Source organism: Astatotilapia calliptera, unplaced genomic scaffold, assembly GCF_900246225.1.
Source record: "Astatotilapia calliptera unplaced genomic scaffold, fAstCal1.2 U_scaffold_17, whole genome shotgun sequence".
Taxonomy (NCBI): Eukaryota; Metazoa; Chordata; class Actinopteri; order Cichliformes; family Cichlidae; genus Astatotilapia; species Astatotilapia calliptera.
The window spans coordinates 99659-119337 of NW_020535696.1; the positions used below are offsets into that span (position 1 = coordinate 99659).

The 19679-nt window shown below is 40.5% G+C and overlaps 1 protein-coding gene across 1 annotated transcript; it reads right to left on the minus strand.

Moving 5' to 3' along the window:
- Positions 1–1122: 1122 nt before the first annotated feature.
- Positions 1123–18696, minus strand: LOC113017635 (Fc receptor-like protein 5). The gene is made up of 20 exons (XM_026160776.1): positions 18676–18696; positions 17392–17424; positions 16773–17012; positions 15091–15363; positions 14690–14956; positions 14025–14297; positions 11473–11739; positions 8624–8896; positions 8247–8513; positions 6927–7199; positions 5597–5863; positions 4835–5113; positions 4443–4724; positions 3941–4240; positions 3508–3768; positions 3005–3253; positions 2738–2857; positions 2565–2630; positions 2355–2405; positions 1123–1205 (listed from the first exon to the last, which is right to left on the minus strand). Exons 3-20 carry the CDS (start codon positions 16918–16920, stop codon positions 1123–1125), a joined length of 3999 nt encoding a protein of 1332 aa, XP_026016561.1. The 5' UTR covers positions 16921–17012; positions 17392–17424; positions 18676–18696.
- Between the last annotated feature and the right edge of the window lie 983 nt (positions 18697–19679).

Here is a 19679-nt window from a genome sequence, read left to right on the forward strand (position 1 = left end):
TGAACAAATTGTCAACCCCTTGACATTTAAAATGAAGAAAATCTCTTGACAAACATGTACTCTCAGTCTGACACACAACAACAACAACAACACACTTTATTTATATCACACTTTTATTAACAAAGTTGCAAAGTGCTTCACAGAAAGACATTTATAATATAGTACAAATAAAATAAACAATTAAAAAGATTAAAAAAAAGATCTACAGTACATTTTAGTAAATAAAAATTATTATCTAAGGGGAGAGAAACAAGTGAAACACACTAAACGATTCTTTCTGAAGGAAATATAAACTCAGGCATCAGGATCATTGCTTTGAATTCAAAACCTTCTCCTTTTCACTCAAAGTGACTTAAAGTATTTAAGAGACTTTAAAGAGAAAAAACAGCTAAAGAGCTGCTGTTAAGACTTTAGAGCTGTGGCTGTATTTGGATTTTGTCACAATCTGTGGCTGCAGACTCTGTGGCTCTTTGTAAGGATCCAAATGCAGACAACGAGAGGCAAAATCAAAATTTTAACAAAAAAACGTTTTTCATGGCCAACAAACATGAACCAAATCAGGTTAACCAAAAATAAATAAAGAAAAAAAACTAAGCTGGGAAAGCTAAAACTTAAACTAACAGAAAATGTGGAACACTGGGAATACCTTGAAACACCTTGGAAGGATTGAGAGATGATCAGTGAAGTGGAAACACATTGGAAAACAGCTCTGATGAATTGAATATAACGAGACAGGGAAGCCAAACCAAACACACTGAACACATGATGAAATACTGTCACACTAAAACAGGAAGTACACGAACGCACGAGCTTGATGCAGAAACAGGGATAAACAAACAGAGAGACAAAAGACGAAACAGAAGGAGAAGACAAAACACACTGACACTACTAAGACACACGGAGGGCGAGTGAGCAGAGACATGGATGACACAACAGACTCTCACAAGCGACACAGGGATGAGACAAACACACAAGTGGAACCTCACAGACAACAAACCATAAACTGGAAATACAAGAAAACTCAGAAACATAGAAAGAACTAAACTACTGCTTAAACTGTATAAACTTAAACCTAGACCATCTTCACACTTTCACAGAGAGACTCACAAAAGCAAAATAACCTCAGAATCTTTGGTCAACGACCCAGCACCCTGACAGATTGACATCATTGTAGTCAGAGCTCTCCTCTGCGTCACCACGTTGCCCTGTTGAGGTGATCAAATGAAAGCATTTCAAAACAAACACCTTCTGTTCTCTGCTTAAATGCATTTATTATCAGTGAGAATAATTACCAATGTACATTTTGCATTTAAAATCTCACATTTTGTGCACTCACTTGTCTTGTTAATGACTTTGAGCTGAATCACAGATGCGACATTGGCAGCAATGAAATAATAATCTTACTGATGTTAATGTTCCCTTCCGTGAATCTCTAAATTATTATCTTGGAGGGGTTTGTGTGTCCCATGGATCCCAGGGGCTGTGTTGTTGTTGGAGGAGGAGGGGGGGGGGGGGGGGGGGGCTCCTGGTGGGGTCTCCCATGGCAAATTTTATCCGGTCCCTCACCCAGGACCAGACAAAGAATAATAAAAAAAAAAAACCTGAATGAAAGGAACAGTTCACTCTGCCCTTGAAAGGGTTAATGGGGTCCCGCCATGAAGCAAGGCCTGGGGAGGGTGCCTAAGAGCAAGCACCTGGTGGCCAGGCATTGGTCCATGGGGCCCAGCTGGGCATAGCCCAAAAAAAGGACATGGGTCCACCCTCCTATAGGCCCACCACTCGCAGGAGGAGAGGGGAGTAGATTGGTGCTACGTCCACTGTACCGGTACGTCAAGATGAAGAGAGAACTGACCGTAAAAGTGAAGCTCTCAGTTTACATCTCTACCCTCACTTATGGTCACAAGCTCTGCGTTAGTGACCCCAAAGAACGAGATCGTGGATATAAGCAGTGGAAATAAGCTTACTTCGAAGTTTGGCTTGCTTCTCCTTTAGAGATAGCGTTAGGTGTTTGGCCATGTGGGAGGGGCTCAGAGTAGAACCACATTTGAGGTGGTTCAGGCATCTGACAAGGATGCCTCATGTGTGATGTTTTTCAGGCATGTCCCACTGTGAGGAGACCCTGGGGCAAAACAAGGAAATGCTGAAGAGATTATATCTCTCGGCTGGTGTGGGAAGCCTTGGTGTTCCCCCAGACAAGCTGGAGGATGTGGCCTCTCTGTTTAGGATGCTGCCCCCACGACCTGGTCCTCAAGTGTAAGAAAATAGTTGGACGCATGGACTTCAATGTTAAACACAGTTATTATATAATCATCCAGCGTCCATAAGCTCAATATAAATGAAAGTTGATACTTTACCATTTTCAGAGTTTTCAGACCTTCTGATTATCTCATAGCCACAACGATCACCTGCAGGTCAGAGAAAATCAGTCACCTCATGTCTGTGATGTTATTTTAAAAAACAAATATTATTGAAAATAACATTTATATTAAAAGCTGCAGCAGATTTAATAAGTACAGTCTTGTTGCAAACAGCAGTAAAATATTATAACTGGATGAAAAACTAACCAGCAAGAAGAGAGGAGTACACTTGCTGCTGATGGTGTTGATTAAACATCTGCTCATTAACAGCACCTTTATTAAAAATGTAAAATAAGACTTTTGCTTTTAAATGAACCTCATGATGGATTTGCGACTTTGAAGGATAAAGAGTTTGTGTTAAGTAAAGGAAAAGGTCTCACTGTTGGTTGTTGTGCAGCGATACAACAAGAGCAGGAGAATAATAATGAGAGAGACTCCACAAACCAGTCGAACAGTCAACCACACAGGAGATGAAGAGCTGTCAGCTCCTGACACAGTTACTGTGACAACAAACAATAAAGTTTAATTATACTTTATAATTCATAAAATCATTTTAGGAAAGTTCTCAGAAAATAAAGCGAGGTGACTTCAAGCCTTAAAACAAAATTCATTTATAAAACTCCATCAGATGTTTTGATCCTGCTCACCTTTAACTGACATCCAGCTCTGTGCTGACTCTCTTCCTGAGTACTGACACTTGTAGAAACCTTCATCAGACTTTGACACTGCAGAGATCTTCAGCTCCCCTCGGGGATCATTTTCAATAAGTTTGTCATTGTGATAGAAAAACACATTGGAAAGTATTTTTTGTGTTCTCAAACTGCAGCTCAGACTAACAGAAGCTCCCTCAGTCACAGGATGAACAGGACTCACCAGGATAGGACCATTACCATCATCTGTGAAACAATCACACACAATTGTTTCAGTCACATCAGCTGGTGCACACTTTGAGAAAAAGCTGACAAACAATAATAAGAACAGATTGTACAAATGTTTTTCATCATGAAGATCTGATCTTGTGTATTTAAAAACTGCTGTATGTGTTTTATTTTTCCCACATGAAATGACTTCACATACAGCAAAGCTGGGACAAATGTTCATGTGACATCTAAATCATCCAAATCCAAGAAGTAAATGTATAATAACATACTCTGTACAGTGATGTTGACTGCACTGCTGAACTCTCCTGATCCAGACTCACACCAGTACACTGCAGTATCTGACTTTGATGTGTGGATGTTACATGTGGATCCAGTCATTCTCCTACAGTCAGAGTACAGTCGGCCGTCCTCAGAGAACTTCCTCACTCTCCACTCAGTGAAGTTTCCCTCACAGGTCAGTGAGACAGAGTCAGAGGTGAAGTGTTGCACTCTGTCAGGACTCACTGTGAGAGACGCTGCTGAATGAACATCTGGAAACAACATCCAGTGAAGACACAAAGCTCACAGATGTTAGGATTAAAAATATCACCGTGGAAATATACATTTGCCTTTTGTGTGGTTCACAGGAGTCCTGATAGTCATGCAGCCAGATTTACAGACTTTCAAATCATCAACATGAAGATTATAATTCCTCAAACTGACCTGCAGACCAGACAAACTTTGGTCGACTGTGATCAGTGTGATACTCTGGGTCTCCTCTTCCAGCTCTGCACACATATCCTGCTGTGTGTGTCTGTCCATGAATGATGTAGGAGTCCTGTGCAGTCCCACTGCCATCAGGTAGCAGCTCATAACTGGAGGATTTCTCTGATAGATCAGGAACAGCTTTATACCAGTAGAAGCTCCATCCTGCAGACGGATGTTCAACCTCACAGTTCAGAGTTACTGAGGCTCCAGGACTCAGCCATGATGGAGACACAGTGAGGACAGGACGGGGTTCATCTGTTCAACAAAGATTTGCTCTCAATCTTTCGTCTCTTAACTCTGAATTCAATGTCACTAAAATGTTGACTCACAAATATTTATGATGAACTTTAAGAGTGAGACTATCTAAACATGTCAAATATCTCAACATGTACTAATAAAAACACATTTTTACAAACTGTTTCTATTTCCAGGTTAAATGAACTATGACTCTACTTACTGTCAGAAACTGTCAGTGTGACTGAATCACTCCACTCTGTTGTTTCATGCTGTGAACTTTTCATTCTGCCCTTACAGCGATAGTTTCCACTGTTGGATGATGAAGCAGATATAATCCTGTATTCATTTTGATTTGGAGCTTTTATCATGCTGTTTGTTTCCCACTCATAATCCCACTCAGTGTCTCCTCCATGGATCTCACATCTGACAGTGATCGTCTCTCCTCTGTATATCTCAGACCAGTTTGGATACAGAGTCACAACAGGCCTGTTTGAGGCTGTTACTGTTCAAGAAAGTACAATAAAAACACATGAATGTCAAAAATGTTGAAGTTTTTTTTTTCTTCATCTTCCTCCTTAATCAGGAATTTATCTGACTTTATGTTAAACTCACCAGTTTTCCCAATCCTGACTGACTGGCTGTCCTCTGTGTAGTAAACTGGGTTTCCTCTTCCTCCTCTGCACCTGTAGAGTCCTTCCTGTGAGACACTGATTTGTCCATTTGAGTGGAAAACTGCATCTTGTGTGGTCAGGGCTTCAGAGGATTTCTCATCTCTGTACCAGTAGTATTTCCATCCAGATGATGATGATGGGTTCACAGAGCAGGTCAGGGTCACACTGCCCCCTACTGGAACAGCTGTGTTATCAGCTCTCAGTTTGGCCTTTGGTTTATCTGCAGTTCAGTTTAGACAAAGAACAAAAGTCAATGACTGAATCAAACCAGTTGAAATAACTTGGTGGAAATATGTCAATAATAAATATCACATAACTTTAATGGTGAAGCTGCAACAAACTGTACAACTATCACACAAACACAACACTAATCTTTCATATTTAACTGGCTGCATTTCTAAGTTAAAAACACACATGAGGAACAATCAGTGGATTTAATGTTTCTTAGTGGATGTGGTGGAGCAGCTGAGACAGATTCAGCATTTGTTCTGCATTTCATCTTTCATGTATTAGAGCTGCACAGCAGAGAAGTTACTCTCATATGTTTTGTTCTCTTCACTGTGAATAAAAAGCTGCTGTTCAGGTTTTTGTTGCTGGAATAAAAACTAAACATTTTACTGACCAACATGAAAGACAGTTATAAAGCTGTAAGAAAGAAGAAGTGCTTTTTCCTTATTTAGATACTCTGGATGAAAGATCTTACATGATACAGTCAGTGTGATGATATCACTCCACTCTGAGAAGAAATAGTCCCTTCTGCCCCGGCAGCTGTATCCTCCACTGTCAGACTCAGTAGCTCTGATGATTCTGTATTCATTGGATGTTGGAGGTGTGTTTAACTTGGCTGCTCTCCATTCATACGTCCACTGAGCTCCTTCACCTCCCTGAATCTCACATCTGACAGTGACTGTCTCACCGCTGTATATCTGAGTCCAGGATGGCTGCAGGGTCACAGTGGGCTTACTGGGAACTGTTCACAGACAAATATCCAGTTAGAGACAAATAGAAACATAAAACTTCTGATGTTTAAAACATGAGAGTAATGTGAGTGAAAAAAAAAATCAACCTCAAACAGGCTACAGGGTTAAACCACACCTCGGGCCAGTCTGTCCACTGATAACTGTTTTTGATCACGGCCACATCCCACTTTGTAAAATTGCTACAATCAGTACAAAGACAGTGAAAACCTGTCCACAGGCAGGACTGTTTCATCAGGATGCACTGAGATATTCTCAAACACCCTGACCTGTAGCTGGTTTTTGATAGCATACTGTGCTACATGAAGAACTGTATAGCACAGCTGCACAGTAGCACAGAGGAAATAGCTCCACAGGGTTATACAGGTCACCCAGAGGATAGTCGGCCATCCTTTGCCCTCACTTGAAGACCTGCACAGCTCCCGCAGTCTCAGGAACACGAAGAAAACCCTTCAGGATCCATCTCACCCAGGTCATGCACTGTGTGAACGTCTACCTTCAGGCAGACATTTCAGAGCCATAAAGACAAGAACTAACAAACTAAGGAACAGCTTTGATCCCTCAGCCATCACCATGCTGAACGCTGAACAATCAGATCCAACACAACTCTCATATACAGTGTTTACATTGTTACAGCACAGTCTCATGTTTACACCTGCAGGTACGGCTGGTGTTTACATCAACACTGTAACACAGAAACAATTGTTTTGTTGTTTGTTATTAAAACAAAATCTGAAACTTTTCACTGCAAGATCTCATTTTTCTCCTCAATTTGAAGTTTTGTAGCTAAAACAAATTTTTTAAAGGTCTGAATCGTTTTGTTGATGTTTTTTGGAGAGCACATTCTCTGTGAGGGTGAGTCCTTAATCTCACAATTTTGGACTTAAATCAAAAACAAAGTTGAATAAATGTTTCTATTTTCCCACATTTCCAAGTAATCTTAATGAGCAGAAAACTTATCTGAGGGTTAATAAACTCACAGCTATTAGATAAAGTTGTTAGCACACATTACATAATGACCTCTTAGTGTTGTAGAAATAAAATAATTAAACTCACGAGTTTCTCTAACTGTGACGTCACTGCTGTCCTCTGTGTAGTAAACTGGATCTCCTCTCCCTCCTCTGCAGTGGTACAGACCTCCTTGTGAGACACTAATAACTCTGTTTGCTTCATTTCCTCTCATGAGCTGAGCTTTAGAAGAGACTGAATCACGTCTGAACCAGTCAAACTTCCAGCCAGCAGAGCCCTCCACAGAGCAGCTCAGTGTCACACTGCCCCCTGCTGGTATGACTGAACTTTGTGCTGTCAGTGTGGCTCTGGGTTTACTTGCTGTTGAAGAAACAAAATAAGTAAAACATTAAATCATTACCAAGAATACTCTTGTCACAGTACTGATCAAACTTTAAACATTCGCTGAGTAATTAATCTAAAAACATAAAAAGAAATTGGTAATCCTTCATGTAGTCATGGGAGTAGAGAACTGGATCACAGTAGTCCCAGTCCTGGGAATTGTTAGTCCACTTGCTTATTAATCCTGTTCATTGGTTCTTGCACTCTCGCTACGATCAGCTGATTCCAGTTTGTATCAAAGGAGGAAAATGGTGGTGCAGAAATTACTTTTATTGTTACTGCACAAAGGATGGGAACGATGGTAAAGTGGACACTGCTGCAGGACAGAAACAACTGCATTAACGTGATCAACTGTTAACACAACTTCAGCTCTTCAAAGTACCTGCACAGACAGTACGCTAACACTAAGCTAGCCAATAACCCAGAGTGATGAATTTCAACAGGTAAGAAACTGATGAGCAGTCAGGCTGCAGCTCCGTTTCTACCTGTTCATGTTTCTACAGTAGAATCACCATGACGACCAATTTAAAGTCTCTTTGTGCTGGTTTTGCGTAAGAACTTTTTTGCTTTACTATTTTTGAGAAATGATCCCAACACTGATTCCAACAAAGAGGGGAAATACCTCCAACATGCAAACATTTGACCTCACAGCCTCTAATTAATCTGCATGAATGTCTTTGATATTGTGCTTAGAGATGGTGGCGACTCTCAAAGTGGAGCCAATGAGAATCAATCAATTCTTATCCATTCCCATCCCTACCTGCATGTGACACATTAGACTGTTTAACAAACTAAAGATTTCACTGATTTATCATTCTCTTATCAAACTGTCATCTCTGCACATTCCTCTTTAAACTGCTGATATTTTAAGAGCCTCCATGGTGTCTCTCCTTTCTGTTTGCACAGTGAGAAAAACTGTTGTCCTGAGCTGCCTGCAGACAGCTGGATCATTGTTGGAGTTTTCCTGTTAAGACAGATGTAAACATGAAAACATGAAATGTCAGCATGAATCATGGTCCAACTCACATGAAACTGTCAGTCTGAAGGCATCACTCCATCCTGTTAAGAGATAGTCACTGCTACCCCGACATCTGTAGTCTCCACTGTGGGACACTGAAACTCTGCTGATCCTGTATTCACTGGATGTTGGAGGGCTGTTTGTGTTGGGTGCTGTCCATTCATATTTCCACACCTTTCCTTCACCTCCCTGAATCTCACATCTGAGAGTGATTGTCTCACCAGTGAATATCTGAGACCAGCTGTGCTGCAGTTTCACAGCAGCCATAACTTTCCCTAACAAACAAATAAACACAAATATTAAACTGAAAAAAATCATAAATCAATTGTTACTTCAGTTTAATCATGATGTTTCGTTTTATTTCACAACAAAATTTCACCCTCACCTTGTTTCTGAATTGTAACTGCAGCACTGTCCTCTGTGGAGAAAACTGGATCTCCTCTCCCTCCTCTGCAGTAATAGATGCCTCCTTCTGAAATACTGATCGTGTGCTCTGATGTTCCAGCTCCTATTTTCTGAGCTCCAGAAAACTCTGAATCACGTCTGAACCAGTCAAACTTCCAGCCAGCAGAGCCCTCCACAGAGCAGCTCAGTGTCACACTGCCCCCTGCTGGTATGACTGAACTTTGTGCTGTCAGTGTGGCTCTGGGTTTACTTGCTGTTGCGTTTACAGGAAAAAGTTTATCAGATTGTCACTTGCTTCAGGAAGAACTTTGTTATAGAAATGATCAGACTTTACACATTCACTCAGTCATTTAGCTTCTAGCACCAAACAAAAAGTATTTGCCTGCATGTGACACATTAGACCAGGGGTCGGCAACATGCGCCTCTTTAGTCCTTACAGTGCGGCTCCGCGTGGTTTGGGAAAATAAATTAGAAGTATTTAGCTGAAGTGTCATTTATTTATGTTAGTTCTTTTTTAACTTGTAGTTCTAAATTGGAAGATTATTGTGATCTTAAAATATAAAAATACAATTCTATTCTATTATTTTTTTCATCGCTCAAAATAAGCGTCATACCCGCTGAAACGACATGCATTTATCGAGACTTTCAACCCCAGGTAGGCCAATTATGGATCTTCGGATCCACATTATGTCAGCAGCTATTCTCCTCCGTGAACTATGTTAAAAACAAACACCGCTCACGCCTCACAGACGACAGCTTTGTCCTGCGTAAAGATGAAAGCCCTGATTTGCAGACGCTGTGCACAGAGGTTCAGGAGCAGAAGTCCCATTGTAAACATACCACGGCAGACCCGACGATGTTTCCATGAACACGCTTTTCAGCATCTCTTTATTAACCACTTTTCACACGGTTGCTGTACGCATACAGCCGGCTGTAGCTTTTCAGCTCACAGCCCGACACACACCAACAACAGCATAGAGAGCACAGACGTTAAGGCGGCGAGGCATGATTGCGGGTGTCGCTCAGGTGCGTCCGCCTCCCCTGCAGCAGCGCTTCAGACCACGCCCCGCCAGACCACACACATTGACCAGGTAAAATACATATTTAGGCAGAATTTTGCAAATACCTATTTTTCATCTTTTAGCAGCATAGTGCTTTGTTTCCAATCATTTTTTAAAAGTCAGGTCATGGCTCCAAAAGCCCAAAGGCGATATAAAAGTGGCGGCTCAAAACAGTTTTTGTTTGCTACACGGATCATTTTAGTTCAGCTGGGTGTCTTTCCTTTTGTTATATTTCTTTAAGAGTTCAAAATGTGTTCATTACATAAATAAAATGTAAGTTTCTCTGTAGCACTTCATGGATTTCATAAGCAACACACCTTAGTTGTTCACACAAAGCATAAAGGTAAAAAAAAACAATATATACAGTGTTATCTTCATTTTAGATGTCAAAAAGTATTTGCGGCTCCCAGTGTTTTCTTTTGCGTGGAAATTGCGTCCAAATGGCTCTTTGGGTGTAAAAGGTTGCTGACCCCTGCATTAGACTGAGTGTCTTCATACAAAACTGCACTACAGCTTCACTATTCAAAGACGAATGCTGCACAAACAAATTACTTTTAGATGTTTTTTGTGCTCTCTGCATTTTCCTTTAATAACAGTCAAAAGTGACACTAAACTGAATGGTGTCTGTTATTGTGAGAGCACCGTGACCATCAGTCATCACTGACATGGTTCAAGTTTAGGTAGTTTTCTATAATCCTATAATTTAATTTCCAATGATGTAAACAACTGATCGACATAGAAAAACTAAAAAATCAGAGAGGCTGACAGACTCCAATAAAGCCTCCAATAAAATGAGACCACGTGGGAGTCTGTTGAGTTTTATTCAACTAAAAAAAAAGATGGAGTCCAAATGTCAGTTTTGGAGGATCTTGTTTAGCGCTGCCTCTTGTCTAACATCTGATTGGTTACCATGCACAGTAAGTCAGGACAGATCGATATTAGAAAATTGCTGCTATGAACTGATGGTACTGTGGACGTGGGGCAGCCAGGTATCCCAGCATGAATTTCAACTCACAAGCAGCAATGTTAGTGCTCTACACTGTAAGTAAAGTTTTAAAATACCTTGTTTTTCTGTCTCCAAGTACGGAATTTTTTGGACTGTAAGGCACACTTAAAATCCTTTAATTTTCTCAAAAATCGACAGTGCACCTTATAATCCGGTGCGCTTTATTTATGAATTGTAGTTGTGCTTACTCACCTCGAACCGGTTTTATGTGGTACGTGGTGCTCAAAAATCAGTCCAAAAATGTTTTAGTACAACTTTGGTAAAAGCTACACCGCTTGAAGGATTGTCGGAGCATCACGGCTACCACAGTCAGAATCCTCAGTAATCTGGATTAAAACTCAGCTTCAGGTCCCAAATTCAAAAGAACACATGTGGCATCACTGAGAGTTAAAAATGGTCTAAATTCTTTCATCCTTAATAAAATGATCAGTGTTGATGCTTTGCTTGCTGTTGCTGGCCAGCTAGCTTTGCTAATTGTTAGCGGAAGGAATGTTCTGAGCTCACGATGCTACAAAGTATCCAGTCAGACAGTTAAACATGCTGTTCGTGGACACTGAAGACTGCAGCCTGTCCACAAATGGTTAAATGATCAGTTTTGAAATATAAACACAAACTGTCTGTTATCATGTTTGAAAGTCTACTAGAATAAAAAAAATAATTAACATCTGATTTGTGATTTTATTTAATAAGCAGACAACTGATTTTCCCAATTAAAGGTTAGATTAACAAGTAATTTGAAATAATTTGGATGAAAGATCTTACATGATACAGTCAGTGTGATGATATCACTCCACTCTGAGAAGAAATAGTCCCTTCTGCCCCGGCAGCTGTATCGTCCACTGTCAGACTCAGTAGCTCTGATGATTCTGTATTCATTGGATGTTGGAGGTGTGTTTAACTTGGCTGCTCTCCATTCATACGTCCACTGAGCTCCTTCACCTCCCTGAATCTCACATCTGACAGTGACTGTCTCACCGCTGTATATCTGAGGCCAGGATGGCTGCAGGGTCACAGTGGGCTTACTGGGAACTGTTCACAGAAAAATATCCAGTTAGACACAAATAGAAACACGAAGTCATTTTGAAGCCTGATTTTCTTTTTGCTGTTGTTCAGAGGAGAAAGATTTACTGCATCCTGGTGACATTTTGACTTTAAATGAAGTTGGATTTAAAAATCAGTGTTTACATTTATTTACCGTGTGGTACACGTGTGTGGTGGCCCACTGGTGTATCTGACTCACACAGCCTGTTCTCCACACACTCCACATTTATAAAGTGATCTACAAATCCTAACATTACAGCTAACAGCTGCATTTTCCCTTTGAAGAACCACTTACAGCTACAGAGACAGGGAGTGAAGGTGGACAGTATATCCTTGTTTTTATGGCAACAAATTTACCTTGAAAGTGGTACAACTGTGTATAATATGATTCACAAGCAGAAAGTAAGATTTACAGATGTGTGCAGTGATTTGTGTGCAACTTTTCAGGTCTCCAGTTCACACAAACTATTGTACAAATGTGTCGACACAAACCTGAGTAACTGCTGATCATTGAGGCACAAATTTTAACGTCTGGATTGTTTTTCAGATTTCTTTCTTTAAAATTCATCCGTCCATAATTCAGAGATGATAATAAATATACTTAATACAATACAAGATGTCTTAATAAGAAGAAGAGCTTTTTTACCTTTTAAGAACTTTTGAACAAAAACTTTAAAGAGGAGAAAAACAGCACAGGCCTGTGCAGGCCTACTTTAAATAAAGCATCACTCTGCAGGTCTGTTTGAGTTCAGAATAAGTAAATAAAATGTAGCTGTGGTCCAATAATTGTAAAATAAGAAGAATAATCATGAAAACTATTTGTATATAATTATGTCTTCAGTCCGTTTCAATGAGCGATCATCTTCTGTTGTTTTCATGCAGCCACGGGCAGCCCTGAGTATAAAATACATCAGCTCAGGGTCGAAAACATAAAGATATTTATTGCACAATAACAGCATATCTGGTGATAATACACAGCTCACAACAGCTTAAATACATGTGGACGAATCACCTGACACGCACAGATCACGTCTCGTGCCCACGTGGGGTTTTGAGTCTAATTTAACTGCCAGCTTCACACAGATCCACAAATGTGAGCTGCTTTCAAGTCACAGTGTGAAACAAATGCGTACAAATCATTGCTTGATCATAATATTGTGCACATTTGTAACACTTTCAACACAAATTTGTCTCCTTATGGAAAGCAGACTTTGTCGTGTTGACGTGAGTGTCAGAACGGCAGGTTTCTCTCCAGATCCACGGCTCTGACCCACGGAGACCTCTGGCTGATGCTCAGTGTTCTGAGTTTGGCTCGTAGCTGCTAACTAGCTTTCTGCTCTGGGTCAACTTATGGCAAAGTGCAGAGATGGAGAGAGGCGTGGGAAGGTCACAGCAGCACACTTTCTTCCTCTGGAGGCGGTGAACACAGTGAACAGCTGGATACTAACATGTGGCTCACAGCTGGGCCTGTCAGACTCTCTCTGGCTGCAGTAGCTGCTGCTATAAACACACTTTTCTTTTTCTCACTCTGTAAACTTCCTCCTGCAGATGTTGGGGATGTTGTGTGGGACTTTTATTTTTCATTTTTTCACCCAAAGCTTGCGGGAGCCACAGCTGAGGGGCGGAAGAGCCGCGGGTTACCGACCCTGATCTGACCTGATGTTAGCTGAGCTGTTGATGACCTCGGATGAAAACATGTTCAGGTTTAACCCTTATGTTTGTTTGTCTGTTTTTAGGGCTCTATGGCTTAATACACAGTCTTTCATGTCCACTTAAAGTCAGTTTAATGTGAGGAAGCATTTAGAAAGAGAGGCCAAAAATATTTAACACAAATATTAAACACAATTTAAAGACTAACAGCAGCTAATGAGCAATAAATATGCAGTTTTTCTAGTCTTTTCTGGAGTTGATGCCACAAATTTTATTTCTACATTTCTATGAACGTGGCTCAGGGAGTTGGGTGGCGCATCTCTAACTGGAAGGTTGCCGGTTCGATCCCTGGGCTCTCTGTCCTGGTTGTTGTGTCCCTGGGCAAGACACTTTACCCTACCGCATAGGGGCCGATGGCAAGATATGACAGCCTCACTTCTGTCAGTCTGCCCCAGGGCAGCTGTGGCTACGACTGTAGCTTTCCTCCACCAGTGTGTGAGAGTGAATGAATATTGGAATTTTAAAGCGCTTTGGGTTCCTTGAAAAGCGCTATATAAATGCAATCTATTATTATTATTATGAAACACATGAGAAACTTAAATAACAGAAAGTTTAAAACTCACAAGTCTCCACAACAGTGACGTCACTGCTGTCCTCTGTGTAGTAAACTGGATCTCCTCTCCCTCCTCTGCAGTGGTACAGACCTCCTTGTGAGACACTAATAACTCTGTTTGCTTCATTTCCTCTCATGAGCTGAGCTTCAGAAGAGACTGAATCACGTCTGAACCAGTCAAACTTCCAGCCAGCAGAGCCCTCCACAGAGCAGCTCAGTGTCACACTGCCCCCTGCTGGTATGACTGAACTTTGTGCTGTCAGTGTGGCTCTGGGTTTACTTGCTGTTGAAGAAACAAAACCATTAAAAAAATTAAATCATCAACATGAATACATTTCTTACAGCACTAATCACACTTTAAACATTCACAGAGTAATTTATCTACAAACACAAAGATTAATTAGTTTCCCTGCATGTGACACATTAGACTGTCTAACAAACTAAAGATTTCACTGATTTATCATTCTCTTATCAAACTGTCATCTCTGTACATTCCTCTTTAAACTGCTGATATTTTAAGAGCCTCCATGGTGTCTCTCCTTTCTGTTTGCACAGTGAGAAAAACTGTTGTCCTGAGCTGCCTGCAGACAGCTGGATCATTGTTGGAGTTTTCCTGTTAAGACAGATGTAAACATGAAAACATTAAATGTCAGCATGAATCATGGTCCAACTCACATGAAACTGTCAGTCTGATTGCATCACTCCATCCTGTTAAGAGATAGTCACTGCTACCCCGACATCTGTAGTCTCCACTGTGGGACACTGAAACTCTGCTGATCCTGTATTCACTGGATGTTGGAGGGCTGTTTGTGTTGGGTGCTGTCCATTCATATTTCCACACCTTTCCTTCACCTCCCTGAATCTCACATCTGAGAGTGATTGTGTCACCAGTGAATATCTGAGACCAGCTGTGCTGCAGATTCACAGCAGCCCAAACTTTCCCTAACAAACAAATAAACACAAATATTAAACTGAAAAAAAAATCAACAAGGAATAAGAAAAAAATCATATTTATAATGTGTTACTTTCATTTAATCATTAATTTGTGTTATCTTGCCACAAAACTTAGCCCTCACCTTGTTTCTGAATTGTAACTGCAGCACTGTCCTCTGTGGAGAAAACTGGATCTCCTCTCCCTCCTCTGCAGTAATAGATGCCTCCTTCTGAAATACTGATCGTGTGCTCTGATCTTCCAGCTCCTATTTTCTGAGCTCCAGAAAACTGTGAATCACGTCTGAACCAGTCAAACTTCCAGCCAGCAGAGCCCTCCACAGAGCAGCTCAGTGTCACACTGCCCCCTGCTGGTATGACTGAACTTTGTGCTGTCAGTGTGGCTCTGGGTTTACTTGCTGTTGATGTTACAGGAAAGACAAACATCAGACTGTCAGTTGCTTCAGGAAAAACTTTGTTATATAACAAATAAAGATTTCAACATAAAAACTCAATAGTAATTTTAAAAAAATCCAATTTATTTTTATTAATTTACAATTTATGTATTTTTTTAATTCAGTAAGTGCTTAATATGTCACAACCCTGGATGATGGGTTAAGAAGGTGGATGGAGTTCAATAATAGATCTCAGGTTTCTCAGGTAGGTCGGTCCCTGATCTCAGTGTGATCATCACACTTGATGCAAACAGGCACCAACAGCACAAGAACAAAAAAGTGTCTTCAAAACAAATTTGATGAGAATCAACAACTGGCAGCAGCACACATGAGGACAGCACAGGTATCTCAGCTAACTGTTAGCCAGCTAGAGAGCCAGGAGCTAACACTGGATGTATATAACATGATGAAAACTTTATCAGAGTGAATCAAGAATCAGGTGAGACTGTTTTTATGCTCTGTCACCAAACTGTACTCCTAAATGCAGAGACAGGTGAACTATACACTGTTAGCTGATCTGAGGCCAGTTGATTGTGGTCGCTCTTATTATCAGATTTTTTAATCTGTTTTTTATTTAAATGTTTGTTTTAAGGATCATGATCACATAAATATATATGCATAAAGATGCATAACCAGTGCACAGTCAGCAGCATTTATCAGTCATAATTTACACAGATGTTTTTCATACTGTAAATGGTAAATGGCCTGCATTTGTATAGCGCTTTTCTAGTCCATAGGACCCCAAAGCGCTTTACACTACATTCAGTCATTCACCCATGCACACACACATTCACACACTGGCGATAGCAAGCTACATTGTAGCCACAGCTGCCCTGGGGCGCACTGACAGAGGGGAGGCTGCCGGACACAGGCGCCACCGGGCCCTCTGACCACCACCAGTAGGCAAACACGGGGTTAGTATCTTGCCCAAGGATATTTGGCATGCAGCCAGGATGCAGCCTGGGATCGAACCACCGACCTTCTGATTAGTGGCTGACCTGCTCTGCCACCTGAGCTACAGCCACCCCTATATGCTATCCCCAACCCCAACCAGGGCTGTGATGTGGTAACAGAACTCTTCTCTGTTGATGATCAGCCTTTTCTTTTTTCAGCATCTGTATTTTCCATCATCAGACAGCAGCTCTGCTCATTCTGTATTTATTGATCATGTTTGATCCACAACTTCAAATAAATTATAAAAACAAAATAATTGTGTATAATTCTGAGCTGCAGTGGTGGAAACTACACATGTGCAGGTACTGAAGAAACTGAGATCATCACATCTGTGTTTAATGTTTGTTACGATTTTCTCTGATTTTGTTACTAAACTAAAACAAAGAACAATATGACTCAATGAAATGTGTCCAACTTACATGATACAGTCAGTGTGATGATGTCACTGCAGACTGAAAGACTCATGGTGCAGCAGCTGTATCCTCCACTGTCAGACTCAGTAGCTCTGCTGATTCTGTATTCAGATGTTCGAGGTCTGATTAATGTGCCATCTCTCCATACAAACATCGACTGACTTCCTCCACATCTGACAGTGACTGTCTCACTGCTGTATATCTGAGGCCAGGATGGTTGGAGGATCACGGTGGGCTTATTGGGAACTGTTCACATAAACACATCAAGTTAGAGATTGATGGAAGCATCAAGTCATTTTGAAGCTGAACTGATTTTTATTGCTGCTGTTAAGAGTCAAAAGATTTACTGCATCCTGGTGACATTTGGACTTGAAAATAATAAGATGTGTTTTTATGAAACAAATTAAAGCAGTTAATTAATATTCTGAGTAAAACCACAGAGTGACTGCACAGAGCTGCAGGATTTAACTCACTCACTGTTTATAAACCCATTTAGTATCTTAAATAAAACGATGCACAAACAGAGAAACAGGATGTGATTTCAAATGGTGCATGAAATATAAAATATCAGATTAATATTATACATATTATATCAATGTGAAGAAATGAAAGAAACATTTCTCACCTTCAGCATTAACGTAGAAGAGAGAACCGAGCACTAAAGTAAAGATTAAACATCATCAGGATCAAACTGACAGAAAATCAAAATCAAAATGAACAAAAGTGTTTTTAAAGATTAATTTTCACATGACGCAGTTACTGCTCATCAAAATATTTCTGTGCATAAAACACTATTAATATATGAACTTGTACACAACAGTGAGTCAAGTGCAACAAGCAGCGATGTATCCAACACGATACTCCAGACTAAACTGAACCAAGGAACCAGCCAACATTTGTCTGTAACTTTCATAAACATCACAAATATGCTTTGTTCAAACTCTCACATAAACACTTCAAACCAGTGATACACGAGTAGCGTCTTTTACCCAGTAGGAAACACGGCGCCTGAGCGGCACAAACGCTCAAAAGTTTGGTTACACTTTATGAAAAAGGATGACAACAGGGCAACGTGCAATACTTGCAAAGTAGAGATTTCATCAAAGGGAGGAAACACTACGAATATGCAAAAACATTTGCTCAAAAAACACGCGATTGCTTTCAACGAATGTCGTGTTTTTGATCCGCTCCGGACTAGCGAAGCTCAACCCAGTAGCAGCGGTAGCGTTTCCACGTTCTCTCCCGTTAATACTGCAGGTAACTAATCAATTAGCATTGCATATTATGTTAGCGCGATTTACCTTATTACAAAACCTGCTATTACTGTGCGTTGCATTTAGATAACCATGATGAGAGAGACAGAGTCTGGCTGGCTCAGATGCTGGCAGTTCTCGCTGCAGTCTACCGTTAGCGTCTCCTTTCAGGCCAGGATAGACGAATGTCACCGAGCAGTGACTAAGTTTGTGGTCAAAGGTTTGCACCCATTTGCCACAGCAGATGCCCCCGATTTCACTTTGGTAAGTGAATGTGTTTAATTGTAGGCAGGGACATTACTGGATATTCTTGTGTAATTGCTACAGAATAATTTATGTTAAACTTTGTTATTGCTACAGGAGAATATTTATTTTATTATTTTACATATACATTTTTTTTCCTGGGGACCCTGTGACACCCCATTGAAGAGCCGTAGGCTGTGGATCTCTTAAGATCTCACTGTTGGGTTTGTAAGGCCATGTTACTCCTAAATTTCTATCTTGTTCAAAGAGAAGATATAAAACACAGTTCAAAGCTAATCGACTTTAGTGTTCTCCTTTTAAAAAAAAAAAAGAATCGATAAGAGAATCGAATCGTTAAACAGAATCGAAAATGGAATCGGAATCATTAAAATCTTATCAATACCCATCCCTACCTTTGACCCTCACTGAGGTTAAAATACCTGAGACTCTCTACTGTTTGCTTTTAGAAATGAAAAAAGCCTCTTAGATGAGAGGTGACACGTCTTCAAGAAAGCTAAAGAAGTTTAGTCACTTTCCTTCCAAACTTCTTAGACCACCATGAGCTGGATGACTGTGGTTCATACTGTTGCCTCACAGGAAGAAAGTTGTTGGTTAGAATCCACCAGCTGGGCTGTTTGTGTGAAGTTTGCATGTTCTCCCTCCACCTGTCTGGGTTCTCTCCAGAGTCCAAAGTCATATATTATTATGTTAACTGGTGATTCAGGTGATTGCCTGCAGGTGTGAATGTGAACATGAATGGTTGTCTGTCTCTCCATAACCTGTCTAGTTGGACCTCATCTGTCACACTATGAAAGCTACTATAGGCTCCGCCCACATTAGACTCCAAAAGGACAACACAGCAGTGAAAGCTTTAAGGTGTGGTAACTTTGCAATTGGGTAGTCCCCTCCATATGAGCATAAGGTCTACCTCAGTTTCTCACTTCTCATTCTCAATATACAGTCTATAATATTAGTAATAGTTAAAGCCTGCAAACACAGCATCTATCCTTCATTCGGTCAAACACTTTCTTACAAAGATAACCTTCGATTAAGGTTTGTTGCAGTATCATCTACACAAACTCACATACATGTTGATATCGAAGTGTTTTAGATTGTTGAACAGCAGGTGTGTTTCGCCTTCCCTCCACTTTTCTGTGGGAAAGGAAAAATACATTAAGATGTTACTTCATGTTTTTATGTTATTTGCAGTTTATGTGTAAACATAAGTGCAAAAGTTTCAGTACATATCAATATATCATGAGGCTTGAAGACAGCAAGTCTCTGTGATACTGCAGAGTCCAGCAGACAGTTTGGAGTCAAACACTGACGTCATCATCACAGGTGTAGGAACCATTTCTGTAACAGCAGCCAAACAGACACATTAGTATCAGTAGGTTTAGATGATTTACTGGCTCCT